Source organism: Castor canadensis, chromosome 12 (assembly GCF_047511655.1).
Source record: "Castor canadensis chromosome 12, mCasCan1.hap1v2, whole genome shotgun sequence".
NCBI classification, from domain to species: domain Eukaryota; kingdom Metazoa; phylum Chordata; class Mammalia; order Rodentia; family Castoridae; genus Castor; species Castor canadensis.
The window spans coordinates 74,440,290-74,458,676 of NC_133397.1; the positions used below are offsets into that span (position 1 = coordinate 74,440,290).

Here is an 18,387-nt window from a genome sequence, read left to right on the forward strand (position 1 = left end):
AAAAAAAAAAGTTGAATGTTCTCAACTGTATGACTTAGCAATTCCATTCCTAGGTATTTTGTCCAAGAGAAATGAAAATGTGCCCATAAAAAAAGGCCTACACAAGAATGTTCATTTTTAGCCTTGTTCTTACAGCTCAAATTGAAATAACCCAAATGTTCATTATGAAAGAATGGATAAACAAACTAAAGCCACAGAACAGACTACTTAGCAAAAGCATGATATTAACTCTTGATAGATGCAACCACATGGAAGAGTCCACAGAGTGCCAAGCAGGCAACAAATCTTTAATCCCCACCCCACTCCCACAACAAAATCTTCACTGATTCTATAGCATTACAACTGTTTCTCAAATAAACCCATTTTGAATAACAAATCAATTCACTATAAAACTCCCCTAGTAAATTTTACTAAGGTTAAATTAATTAAAATAAATTTGACTTGCAAAGTCAGAAATTCTCTGTGAATTTTGAGAATTTGGGGCGAGTAATTTTTTTTTTTATCTGTAAGAAAGTAACAAACATGCTCACCAATTCTTCCTTTCTTGTGAATATGGCCAGGCATGATGCCAATTTTGCATTCTCCAGGCTGAAAGAAAGTGAAATTATAACTGATAGGTCACACACACAAATGCACTTGGGCTAATTCAATGCTGTTTAGCATTATGAGAGGCTAACATTGGGCTTCTTTTTAATTTTGCACTTACATTGATGACTCCAGGGCAGTTTGGCCCAATTAGCCTCGTCTTTCCCTGGCGTGTCAATTTGTGCTTGACCCGTACCATGTCCTGCTGGGGAATACCTTCAGTAATGCACACAACCAAGGGAATTTCTGCCTCAATAGCTTCATTGATGGCAGCAGCAGCAAAAGGAGGAGGGACATAAATCATAGAAGCTGTCGCTCCTGTCTGCTCTTTTGCCTGAAACAGACCATAAAGATAAAACAAATTCAATACCAAGATTTTAGTGATATCTAGGAGTCAGGAAAGGATACCACCAGGAGACATAGGATGTCTTCATTCTTTCCATTCTCCAGTTCAACACTGTCAGAAAAAGAGTACAGAATCAAGAATACCCTCTTCTCTGCTCCCTTTGAATGCCACAGGTTATTAAAATGTTCTATGACATCTCGCTTCTTCAAGTAATGCCATGTCAGCAAAACTACAAGCACTGCCTGACTTGCATTTGTGTCCCATCATGCCTGAGGCTAGGCTCAGTTTTTTTGTTCTTCTCCAGAGACATGACCACCAAGACATTGTATCACCTGTTCAGTACCAAATAAAGACAAGTGAGCACCCAAGTGCTCAGAACTTGGTTCTCAAACATCTGTTTTAAAATATATTATGTTGCCTGGAAGTAAAGGGGGTGGGGGGAGAAAGGGAAGGGGGTAGGGGACAGGGGGGAGAGATGGCCCAAACAATGTATATACATATGAATAAATGAATAAACAATAAAATAATACAATGTTATGTTTGGCAAATGTTACCAAGAGACAATAAAAGTGCTTTTTCTTTCTTTTAGGCAGGGTCTCACTATGTAGCCCAGGCTGTCCTTGAACTTGCAATCCTCCTGCCTGAGCCTCTTCAGTGCTGGGATTACAGACATGCACTACCACCCCTCCAGGATGGTATATACCCTCCAGGTAAGTGGAGTTTTCTTACCTGATTTTTCTTACTTTGAATGCATGGTTTTTAGACATAAACAAATCAAGCAAAAATGCACATGCAAAAATAGCTATAGAATAAGAATGTGGGTCAAACAGGCATCAAATTTTAATTCTATCACCCTTCACAATGTAGAACACTTGAGACCATCAACTTGACCACTGCTCTTCCTGTGAACATGAGCTTGGCCCACACTTGCCCTTTATAGACTCTGTCTATATCGATCAGTACAAATATAGCCTTCTACCCACCTCTCTGTGAGGCCATGTCTCTCCTACTATAATGAAGCTCCTTGAAGATAGAGACTCTTAATGATCTCTGACTCTCCAAGAACAGCAGCACACATCCTGTGATAGGCCCTGTGAAAGGGCTCTGTACAGGGCTCAGTTAAGGCTTCACCACAATCCTGAATCTTAGCATTCCCACTTTACAAATCAGGAAGATGCTGAGGCCAAGATACATTGAACAACTGCACAAGTCACACAGCTAGGAAGTAGCAGAGCCAAGATTTAATCCTGAGTATGTCTGTTTCCAAAGTGTCTGTTCATTTTAGTACAGCAGGGTAAATGTCAAAAATGTCACTTAATCAAGATAGAAATCAAAACCTTTAGAGGGCTGGCAAAGTGGCTCAAGTGGTAGAACGCCTGCCTAGCAAGTGTGAGGCCCTGAGTGCAAAACTCCAATACCACCAAAAAATCCTTTGAAAGACTGTGCTGTGAGATTTTACAATAGTCTGAATTCTAAGCTCAGAACATACAGTACAACTAGAAGGGTCAAAATTAAAAGAAAGTGCTTTCAAGAATCAGCTCTGAATGATTTCCCACATTCCTAGAGACTGAGGAGCTTTACCACATTTCTAATAAACAGCGTCATCTTGATAGTGACAGAAAAACAGAGTCGAAGGACACTGACAGATGGTCCACAAATGATATCAGGGTTAGAAATAATTTTTAAAAGCTGTGTTCAAGATGATGATGGTGGTGAAGACAAAAGAAACAAATTGAAGTCAGAACCAAAAGATCATGGGCATGTTGTATTTTATTGAAAAATGTATCTCACAGTTCTCACCTCTTACAGCTACAAATATTGCCAGAGCTAGACTGTGACGACTATTATGTACTGCAAAGTCATTCTGAATGAAAGGTATCATTCCTACTCATTCAGAAAATTCTTTGCAAGAGTTAAATAAGAAATAAACAGTATCTGTCAAAGGACTTGTAACAATATTCCAAATACTATGAATAATAAGTGAACTGCTTAGCAATAAAACTTTCTTTTAAAAAAGCAGTAAATAAATAAAATGGCTCATGACAAAAGAAAAGTCTACCAAGACATTTTCAGGTCATACAGTCAGGCATACTAAAAGGGTTTAAAAAAAAAAACTTTAAAGACTTTAAATGACTCCTCTACAGAACCTATGATAGTTTTAAAATATAGCACTAAAAACAGATACATATAGTAAATCCTATCAAAGTTTCAAGTAAAATAAAAAATCTAAATCTAAAAGACATTTGGGGGTTTTTTTCCTGTATTTTAGGATTAAAGGTAAAATTAACCTCAATTTGGGTAGTATTCAACATGAGATTAGGTATATAAATTTGCACTTAAAAAATGCAATACTTTAAGGTATACTTTTAAAGTACAGTTAAGAAGAAGGGAAGGGTACGTTTAGGACTGACCAATCTATCAATTTTAAGTACTAAATTTAATCCCTACATTTTTTTTAAATTAAATAACCCAAGAATTTGTACTATAGTTTCTTTTAAAGACTATTATTTTTATATAAATTCATCTAAGAGTAGAAAGAGAATGAAAAATATTCACTGAGCTTCAATTAGCTCAGTGAATAGGCAAATCTAAGATGTAGAAAACACTATGAGACTTTCCTTACCTTCATAGCATCTTATTTTACAATATGCACATACTGGTTTTACAACAAAGACCTCAAGTTTAATTTAAAAATCACTTTTAAAGTATTACTAAGAAATAAGCAATCTGAAGAAGAAAGGATGACCTTGTCACTTTGACCCATAATTTGGTTTGTTTGCACAGACCAAACTACTTATTTTGAGTCACTCTAACTCTGCCACTTATCAGCTGTAAGACCACAAGCAAGATCCTTGGCCTCTTTGCATTTGTAGTATACTTGGTTTTAAAACAGGGATAATAATAGCACCTACCTCAGAGGGTTGTGGTGAAGCCTGAATGGGGCAATGTGCATGAAGCACCTAGCACAGCACCTGCCCTCAGTCCATACTCAGAAAGAGTTGGGGTGGCTGCTGACATATGTACTACTACCATCCTAGAAGAAAGGCAAGCAAAGGATAATAAGCCAGGTAGAACCCAGAGCTCTACCCAAAGAACGGTTCCTCTTCCCCTGCTTCTCTTTTCTTGCCAAACTCAGGTACCATTAATTACCTCTTTCACGGTATTAAAGACTGGTAAGCCCAGATGCATCTTGCCTCCTTTCCCTGGAGTGGTTCCTCCAACAAGTTTGGTGCCATAATCCAATGCCTGCTGGCTATGAAAGGTGCCCTAAGGGGAAAAAGCACAAAAACAATGAAGAGACAAAAATGGAAAGCCTACAGAGAAACAAAGGTAATTTACAATTTCCAAAAAGAAAATCAAATACATAAATATCCAAATAACACATATTCAGGAAACTCATCAAGTTACTAAATATAGCTGTCCATCTTGAAATAAAGATGGCTTTTGCAAAGTCAAAATAGCTATTTTTTTTAATTTTTATTTTTTTATTATTCATATGTGCATACAATGCTTGGGTCATTTCTCCCCCCCTGCCCCACCCCCTCCCTTACCACCCACTCCGCCCCCTCCCTCTCCCCCTCACCCCCTCGTTTTTTAAATGCCATTTTTTATTTCCTGTTTTCAACTTGGTTGAAACACCCCAGTGTGTACTAAAAGAACATCTCCTTTACACTAGTCCTCATTTCCTCATGTCCTCACATTATACTTTATCCAATTTCAAATCAATGGTTGATCATTATACAACAATCTTAGCTCTCTCTCTCTCAGTAAAAATTATACATATGGTAAAACCACAACTTGGTTAAATCTGATTTTCCACCTACTCTAAGACTGCACATGTATAGCCATACAATGGCTAGAGAAAAAAACAAAACTATGCTAACTGGTCTCACTATAAATCAAGGATCAGTAACTCTTAAATGAGTCCTTAAAACTGCCCAGCCAACGTGCTATATTTCTCTATCCATTCACTGTCATTCCTCAACCACAGCATTGCTGGCATTTTGGATACAAGTCTATGTGGGAGGTCATCCTGTATTTTGCTGAGGTCATCCTGTATTTTGCTGGATATATACCAGTATGCCTAGCCTCTTCCCTCCAGATACCAATTCTACACCCTTCCCCCAACCCATTCAGTTGTATGTAACAACCAAAAAAGGCTCCAGGGATCTAGAAAGATTTTTTGACTAGCTTATGGGGCTCTGCTTCTCTTAGTTTTCCTATTTTCTTTTTCTCTCTCCTTAGACTTCTCTTATCCATCTAAATTTGTGACCTTGGTAATGCCATCCTTATCATGGTAATAAATAATACCCATATTGCAACCCCTGCATACATACACTTCACATACCTCATCAAGACCTTTGCCTTGCTCTCCACACTCACATTGCCTCCCTAACCTCCACTTGGAGAATTAGTGGGCATCTCAAACTTAACATGCCCCAAACTGAGGCCCTGATTAATTCCCTCCTCACGCTATCCCATCTCAGTTAATAACCACTCTACTCCCTACCAATGTTCACAGCAAATGTAATGAAGTCATCCTGAATTCTTCTCTCTTATATCCAATATCAGATCCACGAGTAACTCTTACTGCTCTATCTTCAAAACATAACCAACAACACAAACACAGATATACACACAGACACACACACACACACACACACACCCCATCTATTGCTAGTTACCACCTTGGTGTAAGTCACCTCAACTCATGGCAGACTATTGCCCTTGTCCTCTTTGAATCCATTCTCCAAGGCCCCTACAGTGATCCTGCTAAAAGATCATATCACCTCTCTGCTCAAACCTTCTAATCATTTTCCGTATCACAGTGAAAGCCAAATTCCTAATACAACCTGTCCCCTCAAATCAGAACCCCATACCTGCCTGCCTTTACTTACTATTCTCCACTGCTTATTTCACTCCACTCACACTGGCCTTGCAGCATGTATACATGGAGGTGCATGATTGCCTGATGGCCTTGCTGTGCCCTCTGCATGAAATACCCTTCCTTTCCAAATCCACATGGTTTTCCTTTACATCTCTTTTAGATCTTGAATCAGAGGTAGAACTTACACTGACTACCTGAAATAAAATACCCTTCTCTCTCACCCAATCACATAACTCCATACATAATACACACAACTCCTCCTTTCTGTGGTTTTTCCCATAGCAACTATACTTTCTAACATATCACATAATTTACTCATGAATTTTGTTGTTTCTCCTTTCCACCTAAAAGGTAAATTGTATGAAGACAGTGACTTCTAACTACTTTGTTCATTGCAATATGACACGTAAATCAACACATTTTATACGGCAGGCACTCAATAAATAGTTGTTGAAAAATAAACGAATTCATGCAATCATTCTCCAAGGAACCTAAAAAATGTTGACACAATTACTAAGTTATTAATTACTTTAAGCATAAAAACTGAGCCCTCAAAGACTTCAAACATTTTTTGATTCAACTTCTTTTTTAAAGTAGGAAACTTGGCCCCAAGTATGTTAAATGATTTAGAGCTAGCAAGTTTTAGAAAGAACCACAGGCCACTGGTTTCTTAAAACAGTGCTATTCAAAGTATGGTCTGCAGACTTGCTAGAGTGCAGTGACATGACAGCAAAATGAAAGGAAAAGAAAATTATTCAAAAATGAAAGGAAGTAAGGGCGAGAAGTAGGGAATTTAAAACCTAATTTTAAAAAGAGAGAATGTAAACAGCAGTGTGATAATGCTGCTAGTTTTAGTGTATTTTACAAAGTATTGATCTATATTATATCACAAATTAAAATCAAGAACCCTAACTGGTCTTTCACTCCAGACAGTTTGAAGAAGCACCACCAATGACTACACTACCAGGCAAATTCAATGAACCAATTGTTTTAGAATTCATAGGGCACTAAACAGAGATAACAGTTCCAAAATAAGCTTATTTTCCTTCCTTTTCAAATTATCACTAGTTAAGAATAAAAAAAGTTTACCAGCTCATAACAGCTAGTAAAAGAAGTCAGTTGGCACTCATTAAAAATGTGCTTTACTGGAAATCTACTCAAAAAAGACAACATTCTTCATTCATATGTGAAACAATGTATACACTAAGAAAAGAACTGAGACAAACTGCAGGTGTCCTGCAGAGGTAAGCTCTAAATTTCAGACCTTATCATTACTTTTATAGTAACAGACTCTGAGTCAATAAATCTAAAGCAGGCAATTAAGGCCTCAATTACTTAAAAAGCAAAACAGGAAGTGAATGAAAAACACACTAATTGCAGGTAACTAAAAGATAACAACCTTGAAACCAACCTTTGATTAAAATATTTAGGCCAATTATCACCCAATTTAGAAAGCAGTTAATTCCAAATAGTTCTTATACCACGGACAATGATTCTTACAAAAATGCTCATGAAATGTTGTATTAATAAACGTATGTGAAAAATTTGGGTAATCAAGCATTTGATTACATGCTAATATTTCTATGTACAAAAAACAGACTGAATCTAATTTTAATTGGAATGGGGATGACAGAATACACTTCAATCTTACATGAGCATCTACTTTCCTTAGAATGTCTATATGTGGAGGTGATAGCCATAAAATGTATGACTAATTAGATATCGCCCTCTAGACCAAAGGCTGGTAAACTATGGTCTGTGAAATTTGCAAATTAAATTTTATGTACCCATGCCAGTATACAGTTCCATACTATAAATGCCATTAAGATACACATTATATGCCAGGAGTTGGTGGCTCACATCTGTAATCCTGGCTACTTGGGAGGCTGAGATCCAAAGAATCAAGGTTTGAAGGCCAACACAGGTAAACAGTTCATGAGACCCAGTCTCCAAAATGACCACAGCAAAAGGACTGGAGGTAAGGTTCAAGTGGAAGAGCACCTGCTTTACAAGCATGAAGTCCTGCGTTCAAACCCCAGACCCACCAAAAAAAAAAAAAAAAGATACACATACATACATAAGCATAAAATACTTGTTTTTAAATAAGACATAGAGACCCCAGAAATAGAAAAACAAAAAGTTACTGCTTTACTCCCCAAGATCTTCTTTATTCAAAACCACAATTCATAGCTGTTTCTAAATTAAAGAAGAAAAGCTAAAATTCATCATTTCATTCCTCAGAAACAAAAGTGGGGTATATGTAGTTTTCATCTGGAAGGTTACATGTAAACTAAAGAGAAGGAATTCTTGGTGAGTCAAATGCTATGGAAGAAGGAAGAGTCTTATGCTGCATTTCATTGTATATCACATCATAGATATATTTAAACTTATGCAAATTCTATGATAGAAGTAGGAGAGAAGCTAGGTGTCAGTGGCTCACGCCTGTAATCCTAGCTACTTGGGCAGCTGAGATTTAGAGGATCACAGTTGGAGGCCACCCCAGGCAAAATGTTCTCAAGACCCCTATCTCAATCAATAGCTGGGCACAATGATACATGCCTATCATCTCAAGCCAAATGGAAGCTTTAATCATGATGATCACAGTTCCAAATCAGCCAGAGCAAAAAAGTTGTGAGAAACCCCACCTAAATGAAATAAAATCTGGGGCATGGTAGAGCATGACTGGATCACAGTCCAGGCTGGCCTAAGCAAAAAGTGAGACTCTATCTCTAAGATAACCAGAGCAAAAAAGGGCTGGAGGCATGGCTCAAGCACTAGAGCACCAGACTAGCAAGCTTGAAGTCCTGAGTTCAAACTCCAGTACTGCCAAAAGAAGTAAGAGAAAGAGAGAGTCTAGGAGGGAATGAGACCCAATTAAAATACTTAAGGCAATTCTGCCTTCTGGTCTCTTTGAAGACCATTTGCCCCAGAGAGCATATAAGATGGGAAAAGTCATTGTGTTGGTTCCTTTGCCTGTGTCAGTTCCCATGAGCCTCTCTGGCTCTGTAAATTTCTCTACACTGAATATGGATTCCATTAACAATGAGTATTTCTTTGTACAAGATCTAGGACACAAGCAATTTTTTTAAATCAGAGGTCAAAGAAACAATGATCTGTCCCAATATTGAAGGAAAACCAGCAGTCTTATGCTTGCTGAAAAACAGTAGGTAGATCTTCAACATAGTACACTCCCATGCATTTTCAAGGTAAGTTTAGACACAATTTTCATCTTACAGGGTAACTATAGCACCTAACCTCTTCCTAAGATACAATGCCACTTCTGAACATATGTCATTAAAAGTAGAAAACAGCTAATTTTTTATACCTTAATCTATGCTTTAAATAAAAATCTAGATACACATACCTGCTTACCAGTAAAACCCTGGCAAATAACCTTTGTATTTTTGTCAACATAGAGATGTGTCCGAGAAGCTGTGTAGGAACAATGCCGAATTCCATTCTGTTGCACTGAGAAGTAAAGAAAATATAACACATTACAATTTTTCCAAACTTTTAAACCATGATTTCAACTTGGTGATAAAAAAAACAATCCTCTAATATGAACGCTATACCATGAACATGGCAAATTTAAATGTCACTTTTTAAATGAGACACACAGACTATAGAAACAAATTAGAAAAACAAAAAAGACTCTGCTCTATTCTCCAGGATCTTTTTTGTTGAGAACCACAATTTGTAGCTTTTTCTGAACTGAGAAAAAAAAGCTGAATTTTATCACTTCCATTCCTCAGAAAAGAAGCTAGGATTCAAAGATAAATGGTTCAAATTAAACCCAGGGACTGAATACTAGGTATCATCACTGTTAGTGATGTTTACAAAGCTATCACATATGTTCCCTACTTGGTTCAACTTTTTTAAGCCCAATACCTATAAACAACAGGTGAGCTAAGAGGCATACATTCTCAGGGATGTAAGTAAGAACTACTCTGCAGTCATTACCAAACATTAACACTATAGTAAGCATTAAGTAATTGTATAAAATCTGCCTAAAATATAATCCAAAATCACTTACTTTGATCTCTCCTGATATAGATTTAAGAACTCACATATAAATGAAATAGAGAAAAATAAAATGAATAGGAAAGTAGAGAGAGGGAGAAACTTTAAAAAAATTATTTTTAACAGTCTCCTTCAAGGAAAATTGAGAAATCTTAGTAGTTACTACACTTTTTCTATTTCAAAAATCAGTAGGAAAAAGAACACATGACTTACAATTGCAGGCTACCTTCTAAACTTGTAGACCATCAATCTGCATTCTCTAATGGCCCATCCCTAGCCTCTTCAAAGTAGGCAGGCCTTCTACCTACAACTGAGTAGGCCATGCAGGGTAGCTCCAGAAACATAAACACGCACCTCACGTATTTCACCAGGGCCCACCTCATGCTTTCTGCCTTCAGTCTCCTTGAATCACTACCTCCTGCCTCCTTAAACCTTCACACCTCAAGTGCCACAACTGAAGGAGCATCAATATCTGCTTCTGGTATCATCCTTTAGGGAAGAGAAAAGCCCCAATTTTGCCCTGACCATCCAGGACAGGAGCTTCTATGTGCACACAGAACTGCTGGCTAACAGACAGCTGCATTCTTGGACCAGACTATGCTGAACAAGAGGCCTTAAGGGAGCTCTGCAACCAGGTCCTAGCACAGCAGGCACAAATAAGCACCAGTAGATACCACAAGGATTTAAGACTGAGAGACTACCCCCATTGAGCTGTACAGTAGACCATCTAGCCATTCTTGCACTTAGCTAACAGACAAACTGATGATAAAGGCCATAAACAAGAAACACAACTAATGACAAATGGCAAATCAACATATGATGAGATGTTGACCTTTACTAATAACAAGAAAATTAGCATTCATTAAAGATTAGGACAGCAGGAAGGCCTGAAATTGGCCACCAGGAATATCCTGATGGTAAATGCTACAGCCGCCAAATCCTGGGTCACCTCTAAGGGATGTGCTAGCATCACCTTCTCTTTAAGTTCTTAGAAACTGGCCAGCCCAATCTTGGTACTGTGTCCCAGCAGCAACTGAGAACATTGTCTCAGAAATCAGTCAGGTCTGAACTAGGGTTTATGCTCTGCTGCTTGCCAGGGATGTGACCCAGGGCATATCTTTTGATCTTCCTTAGTCTTCCCATCTGTAAATGGAGTAACAGTTACCCACAAGGAGTCTGTGATGTTAGTATGATAATGTCTATAGACTGGGTATCAAAGTGGCTGGTATACTTCTCAAATCCTACATAAGCACAAAGGTAAATCTTTTCCTAAAAACAGAAAATATGTCATTCATACTTCCAACCAAAAATGTTTTATGTCCTCATGCACATTCTATATTCTATATAGCATGCACAAATATACTTATAAGTTTTAATATAGGAAATATGTATAAAGGTACAGCCTCACTGTAAAAAGGATAATAGGTACCTCATTGGCTGATATAAGAATTAAATGACTCAATAATATAAACAGCATGTAAAACAACACCTAGGGTACAATAAGTCCTATATCACTAATGGCTATTTTATTATCATTATTGATGCAGAATGAGCAGACCAGACTGCTTTGAAATGTTCATTGTGGCAGGCTATCTACCAGGTGCTATGGATTCAAGAGTGAACGAGACAGACTTGGGCCTTACCCACATGAAGCTTCCTCCTCTGTAGGAGAGCTAAACATTAAACAAAAAAACACAAAACTACAGAAGTACAAACTGAAATAAAGATGCTAAAGGAAAGTGCCTGAATAACCTGAGAGAAATGAGCTTTCAATGGGGGTGATAGGTTTGTATCAGTCAGCAGCAAACTAAGTCCTGTTCCTCATAGATAACAACCATACCATTTATAAGATGGTTGACAGGATTAATGCTGCAATCCATGGCCAAAGAACACCTCCTCAGGTGGGACTCAAACCATGTTCTTGCATGACTTGTAATATGCTCCAATAATCTGAGACTGTTCATGAAAATACTCCTCCAACTTACCATTTAAACTATGCCTGTTATTCATTTGTGTATATATTCATGAATTTTAAAAAGGTACACTTTCCATTTCTATTGCAATAACAAAACACCTGAGGCTAGTTGCTTATAAAGAAGAGTTGGGGGTGTTTTTGTTTTGTTTTGTTTTTTTGGGCAGTAAGAACAGAGGATTAAACTTAGGGCCTCATGCTTGTTAGGCAAGCACTCTACCATATGTGTAACACCCTCAGTTCAAGAAAAAGGGTTTATTTAGTTCAAAGTTTTGGAGGCTGAAAGACTAAACAGATGGGCAGCCTCCTGTTCAGCCTCTGGTAAGGGCCCCCTGACTGCAGTGAAACATTTCAGAGAAGCAGGAAGGGAAACAACCCCATGCAGAAAGAACCAAGCACATGGGGTAGCACTGCTTCATGACAACCCACTTTCACAAAAACTCACTCCAGGAGATCAACATTAATCTTTTTCTGAAGGTAGTGTGCCCCACTGACCTAACTACCTTCAACTAGGCACCACCTCTTAAAAGTTCTACTATCTTAACACTCTGACACACTAGGGACCAAGTTCCCTGGACATGAACTCTTGGGGGACACTCAAACACATCCAAACCACAGCATTAACTATATCTACTATGTATAAGCACTATATAAGCTGTTGTGGCCGCCAACTATAGTACCTTACAATACAGTAGTTTAGCAGCCACTTATCCCAAATCCCAAACAACTTGCTATTCAAATGCAAAATTATATATTCACTTAATATTGACAAACATATTCATTTACTGTTAACTTAGTTGGTTTAAGTACCATATTTCATCAAATCTAAAACACCATTGGTTTTTCAGAAGTACTAAGTCTAGTAAGAGAAAAAATGCTGCTAATTTTTCTAAGCGATCATACATTATTAGACATATCCCAGTTTTAGAAATGTTATATTTTAAAAAGTAGGCCTCAGGCAACAAAATGCCTGGCTTTCGGTGAAATGAAGGTACTCTCCTTTACTTAAGAGAAATTATTTTGACATCCTATTTCTATGAAGCAAATTTGAGGTCAGAACATCAAATCATTCTCCACGGCTGTACTGGTACATTTGGATCTAGTCTATTTTATATTTCTGAAATGAAGATTTGGCTTTTAGATGGAAATAGCAATAAATACTAGAATCAGAAGCATCACTACTGAACATCTCCTTTTACAAATTACACTTTCAAGTGCATCCCTGATTCTAAAAACAGGTCTATGAAAAAGGCTCAGCAAACCACACAGACTGACAAAAACATCAGAACTTCAAAAAAGAAGGCTCAAGCTATCACAAGGCTCACACTGCTGGAAAAGGTAATACATAGTGTCAGAAGACGTGGATCTCAGTACTCCTTTAGATACTGGCTAGGAAAATTTCTGGGTTTATTTCCTTACTTGCCAAACAAAGGTGTGGGACTAGTTGAATTGTAATATCCACTTTGTCATTAAATACCATAATTCTGATGTTTGAAAACACCTGTTCTTGCTCCCTATTTATTCTAAAAGACTCAGTTTATAGGAACTCCTGACTTTAATTATATTTTAAAAGACCTTACACTGCTTTATACTTCTTATAAAGTTTCTTTTAAAATTCTCATGGAGAAATATTTCTCATTTTTCATCTTATTTTTCCTCCCCACTTCAACTGGATTCTTCCCTTTCTTTTACAAGCTATGTAACTGGGAGATCAAATACAGCTCAGGAATTTCTAAACATTCTAAGCTACCCCTCAAATAATGCTCTGGAAGGCCATCTATGAGTGTTTGGTTTGGGCTTTTTTTTTTTTTTTAACTCAAACCAATATTGTAATACTATATTTGCAGTATAAAATGTACCACCAACAGAAATTTAAGAGAACACAGGTGACAAAATTCCCTAGACCCTAGCATCTCTAATTCTTTTAACCTCAGAATCTAAATAATTGTGACCACCTAAAAAAATGGTTTGCAAGGTGATGCTGTGACTGTTTTCCTACTGAAGCAAAAATGGGCTTAGAATGTAGCATGTGAAAGAGAATTTAGAGTTTTGCTAACTTAGAGGTTTTAATACATTAAACACCATCTTCTGTAACTTCAGTTCTAATATGGAAGATATCTTGGTTTAGATCTTAGATCTCTCAGAGCCTTATTAACATGTGGATCACATGACTTAGATAAAGAAGACCATTCCAGCAAGAGAAAGCTAACCTGAAGTCTTGGTGTCTTAGAAAAAAAGAATTTCAGTTTTATGGGAAGCATTGTTGAGCTTGAATTAGAGATTCAGATCTTTTAGATACTCTTTCTTTCTTCTCTAGATTCTTCTATTAAGACACTAGAACAGTGCTGGAAGTGTGTCTCAATTGGTAGGCCCTTAAGCTAGTCCAGGGCCCTGAGTTCAAACTCCAGTACTACCAAAAACAAAAAAAGCAAGCAGGAGGCCGAGTTCAAATCCACTCCCGCCCCCCACCCCAAGGGAAAAAAAATAGCCAAGACAGCAGATCTACAGGAGGCTTCGATCTTTCAGAATCTCGGACCAGCAGAAAAGAAAGAAGTCAGCATATAGGTGGGCAACTCTTTCCTGGGCTTTCCCACCACAGTGACTGTGCTGCACATCTGGCCTTTTACATCTTAACCCACAACCTACTTAGATAAAACTGGATTAGACCCATACCCAATACTACCTCATTTCTGGTGTTCAAATACTGCTGTCCAGAATGATTACTGAGTACAACTAATCCTTTTTTTTTTTCCTTCTGCCTACAATACACTCACTTGTCCTTTAAATTTTCAGTAAGAATCTCTACAAAACTTTCCCAAATAAACCCAACTCTTTCCTATTTGGCAAAGTTATCTGGCCAGACCTTTGTCCTAAAGCAACTTGGTAACTAAGTGTAGCTACTGAGTCCACACTCATCACTGAATTTTTCTCAAGAAAGGAATTAAGTCCCATCCACTACTTGATACAAGCAGAATTAGAAGCAAAGTGAAAACAAAGAAGAGAGGATAAAACTAACGTCTATTACATGTGATTCATTTATTCTGTACAATGAACCCAGATCATTTCTAAGAAGCACATTTTTTTCACTCAACATCTCTTAAATCAGGATGTATCTGACCACCAATCACGAGTCACAATTTTAATTAGCAATCGTTTCCATTGTTGGTGGCAACTAAAATAAAGGTGCAGCTTACAAGTGCTGATACCTAAGATTCACTAAAATTAAAATACGGTATTTTCATGTGACTCGAATCATTAGTTGAGAAATCGATTAAGAAAAAAGAACAGTGTTTTTACACATTGTAAAGTGATTAGCCAGACTTCAAATCCTGATGTGACTGATTCCGAAGTTTCTTCCTACTATAACCTGCGTAAGAAACCCAGAGACTTTGAACGTAGTTAGAATTTTCAAAATCAGCATTACTTAAAAACTAGCAACCTTGGATGGTAAGGTTTCAGGAGTGAAGTGTTCACACCGCCTGATGGAGACACTACACGTAAATTGGGTAAGGTCCCGGCCCAACCTAAGTTTCTAGGAGTCTACGGGCTGTGCTGATTCTAGCCTTTTGGTTGACCCTACAAAGCCCCAAGAAACGGTTCCAAGTGTACCTTCTGTACAAGGTACAACTTCTTCACCAATTTTACTACCGAGACACCCTTCCCCTACCTATGAAACCCACTCTCCCTCTCCCTCACAAACTGGACTCATCCTAGACCTCTCCAAGTAAGGGCCAGGCTAGGCCACCCCCGGCCCCCGCCATTCGTCACTACGGGGCACGAACGAGTCCCGGGTCTGCTGGGTCCCTACACCCCAATCCTGGTTCAGCCACCCCCACGTCCCCATCTGTTAGCAGCCCGCGTATCCCACAAACCTCCCCCCACCTGGGAGAGCTCCCACTTGGGGTCAGGGCCCCGCGGCTCCCCCGCCCCAGCCGAGGTCCCGCCCTGGAGGGCCCAGCAGCGGCCTGCACCAGGGCGTTGGGTCCAACGGGCCCAGAAACCTGCGGAAACCAGAAAGAAAAAAGTCCCCGGCCGACTCACGGAGGAAGGTGCGTGACAGAAAGCGGGCAGCGGCAAGGCCGCTGCTGCCGGAGACCATGGTTACTGTGGCAGCTGCAGCGGCTAAGACTGCGGTCACCCCAATGACACTCCCAGGCCCCCGGGGACCTAGCAGGTTCCGAGGCACGAGCAGGATGGCCAGAGCATTCGCCTGAGCGAATTGACCTCCGTAGAGCCTCTTCACCCGGACAGTGGGGGGTCGCAGGGGAGAAGAAAAACAGGCATCGTGTCTGAGAGGCAGATAATAACTCGGCTTTTCCTAGAAATGAGTGTTTTGCTCATCTTAATTATAACGGCAGCTTAGGGACGAACCCACGCGAGCCTGGTCGGCGCCTGGCATTGTGGGAAGTGTAGTTTGAGGAGCACGCGGGAAGCGAAGGGAAAGGATGGGGAGTCAAACCCGGAAGGCGAGAACATTCAATCCAAAGGAGTGAAGTAACAGTGGCGCATAAAGGGAAGCACAAAACGAGACCAAAACCGACCTTATACTGAGACTGCATTTCCTGAAGTATGAATCTTTTGGGTATAAACAGATCATCATACAACCTTTTCTTGTATTAAGTATATGAGTACCTCTTTCCTAGGGATCCTAAGGACTGAAAATGGAGGCCAAATGCGATTTGCCCCGTTTGGACAAACCATTCCTTGTGTAAGAATTTAGAAGGAACTTCAGCGTCCCAGAGTCAAAGAATAAACAACAAATAACCTGCTTCTTTGTTTAAAGCCGTGGTCTTGAGATACCTTCTAATTATCATCAATAAAATCATCATCTTGGTTTACGAAAGTAGTTATTACAATTTGCACCAAGCTATGTAATGGATAAATGGGATTGCTCAAAAAGATTGCTCAGTATTTCCTCTGTGACCCAGATCTATCAGTCTCAAGCTGGATATGACTGTAAACAAATTCCTTCCTTGACTAGTGGCTCCTATCCTTGTAATAAAGTTAAATAATACTAGTGGTTTCCAAATATGTCTAATACGAAGACTCATTTTAAATAGCAAAATTCTTCCTGAGCCTTCACTTGATAATAGTTACACATTTAGCTGGTAAAATGCATGATGCCAAAAAATACATAATTTCACAATGATTTTAATAAATTTGAATTTCTGTGAAGACAGAGTGTTTTGCTTGTTTTGTATACTGAGGTATCCCTAACACCTAGAACAAAAAGGGAACTCATTATGTATTGAATTGAACTGATATATAAGAGAAATAGTAGTTTGTACATTACTGTTGACTACAATGTTTGGAGATCTAAGGATACTTCAGTCCCCTCTAACAATTATACTACATCTCAATTTTGTAACTTGTAGGTGGGAGACAATTGCCCTGGACAGTAGCTGTACCATTCTTTGTATGCAGATTGAGTTTTGGAATCAGATTTACTTGAGATTCTAACTTAGCCAATTGAGTTTCAGGTTTTTTTCACTGAGATAGGATTAAAATTCCCTATTTCACTGTAGTCTCTGACTGACATTGAATACCAGGCTAAACCCCTACAAAGCTACAGAAATTCATGAGCCTGCCTCAGAATGCTTGGGAAAATTGAATTAGGAAAGCAGACCTAAATGTAGATATTTAATGTCAGCTTCCTGCCTGGAAAATTCTACAAAGGCAGGAGGCTAGCTAGAACAGCCCTCACTGGCAGGCAAGACAGTGTTTGGTGTAGCAAATTGTGCAGTATTCCCCAGGAATGAAGTGGATTCACTAAGGAAAGAAAGCTAAGCTATCCTCTTCCTTGCCCTTCCAGGGCAAAAAATCCTATTTAAAAAAAAAAAATAGAAGACCCCAGGTACTTACTAGAGGTCAGCAAAGAGTACATGACTTACACCAGGGTATTGTGCAGATGAAGTCTCCTAGGCAGAGAGTAGGAGAAGAGCTTAGAAAAATACATGAAGTGCCCAGAGCCAGCATTCCAGAAAGCATGGAGCATCAGAAGAGAACCACAAATAGAACCATCTGAGAAATTTTATCCAAACCTCACCACACTTGGAGGAGGCAAGAGCAAAGGGTAAGGGGTTGCGGAGTAAAAGAGGAAGGAGAAAACAGATGTTACCCCTTCCCAGCCTCAGGTTGTCTGGGTCTGGCCTCAGACCATGGTCCTCCTACCTATGACTCCCACATAGCTGGGACTGCAGACATATACCACCAACTCCTGCTTACTTGTTGAGATGGAGTCTTATTAACTTTTTGCCCAGCTGGACTTAAACTGCATTCCTCCCAGTTTCTTCCTGGGGTTACATAGGCATGCACTACCACACCCAGCCCAGATTCTTTTCCTTTAACCAAAGTTTTATTTGACTCTCTGGAGCAATACTAAGATGAAATGGATGTGGTGGAAGGAACATTTGGTCTTCTGGCTTACTAGTGTTAGGAAAAACGCCACACAAAGAAAACTCACGTCCAAGGGCAGGGTTTAATGGCAGGTATGAGGTAGTGCAGGAAGAAGAAAGGACAAAAGGGAAGGGCTTCAGGCCAGGCATGGCCTTTTATAGGAGAGTGAGGGTAAGGGGT

The 18,387-nt window shown here is 39.0% G+C and overlaps 1 protein-coding gene across 1 annotated transcript in view; it reads right to left on the minus strand.

Moving 5' to 3' along the window:
- Positions 1 to 16,002, minus strand: part of Suclg1 (succinate-CoA ligase GDP/ADP-forming subunit alpha) — a 30,570-nt gene extending 14,568 nt beyond the window's left edge. The window contains exons 1-5 of the mRNA XM_020179566.2: positions 15,853 to 16,002; positions 9,184 to 9,287; positions 4,082 to 4,198; positions 707 to 919; positions 531 to 588 (exon numbers count right to left, since the gene is read on the minus strand). Coding sequence (XP_020035155.1) covers positions 531 to 588; positions 707 to 919; positions 4,082 to 4,198; positions 9,184 to 9,287; positions 15,853 to 15,910 — 550 coding nt within the window. The 5' untranslated portion in view covers positions 15,911 to 16,002. The remainder of the gene's footprint in view (positions 1 to 530; positions 589 to 706; positions 920 to 4,081; positions 4,199 to 9,183; positions 9,288 to 15,852) is intronic.
- Between the last annotated feature and the right edge of the window lie 2,385 nt (positions 16,003 to 18,387).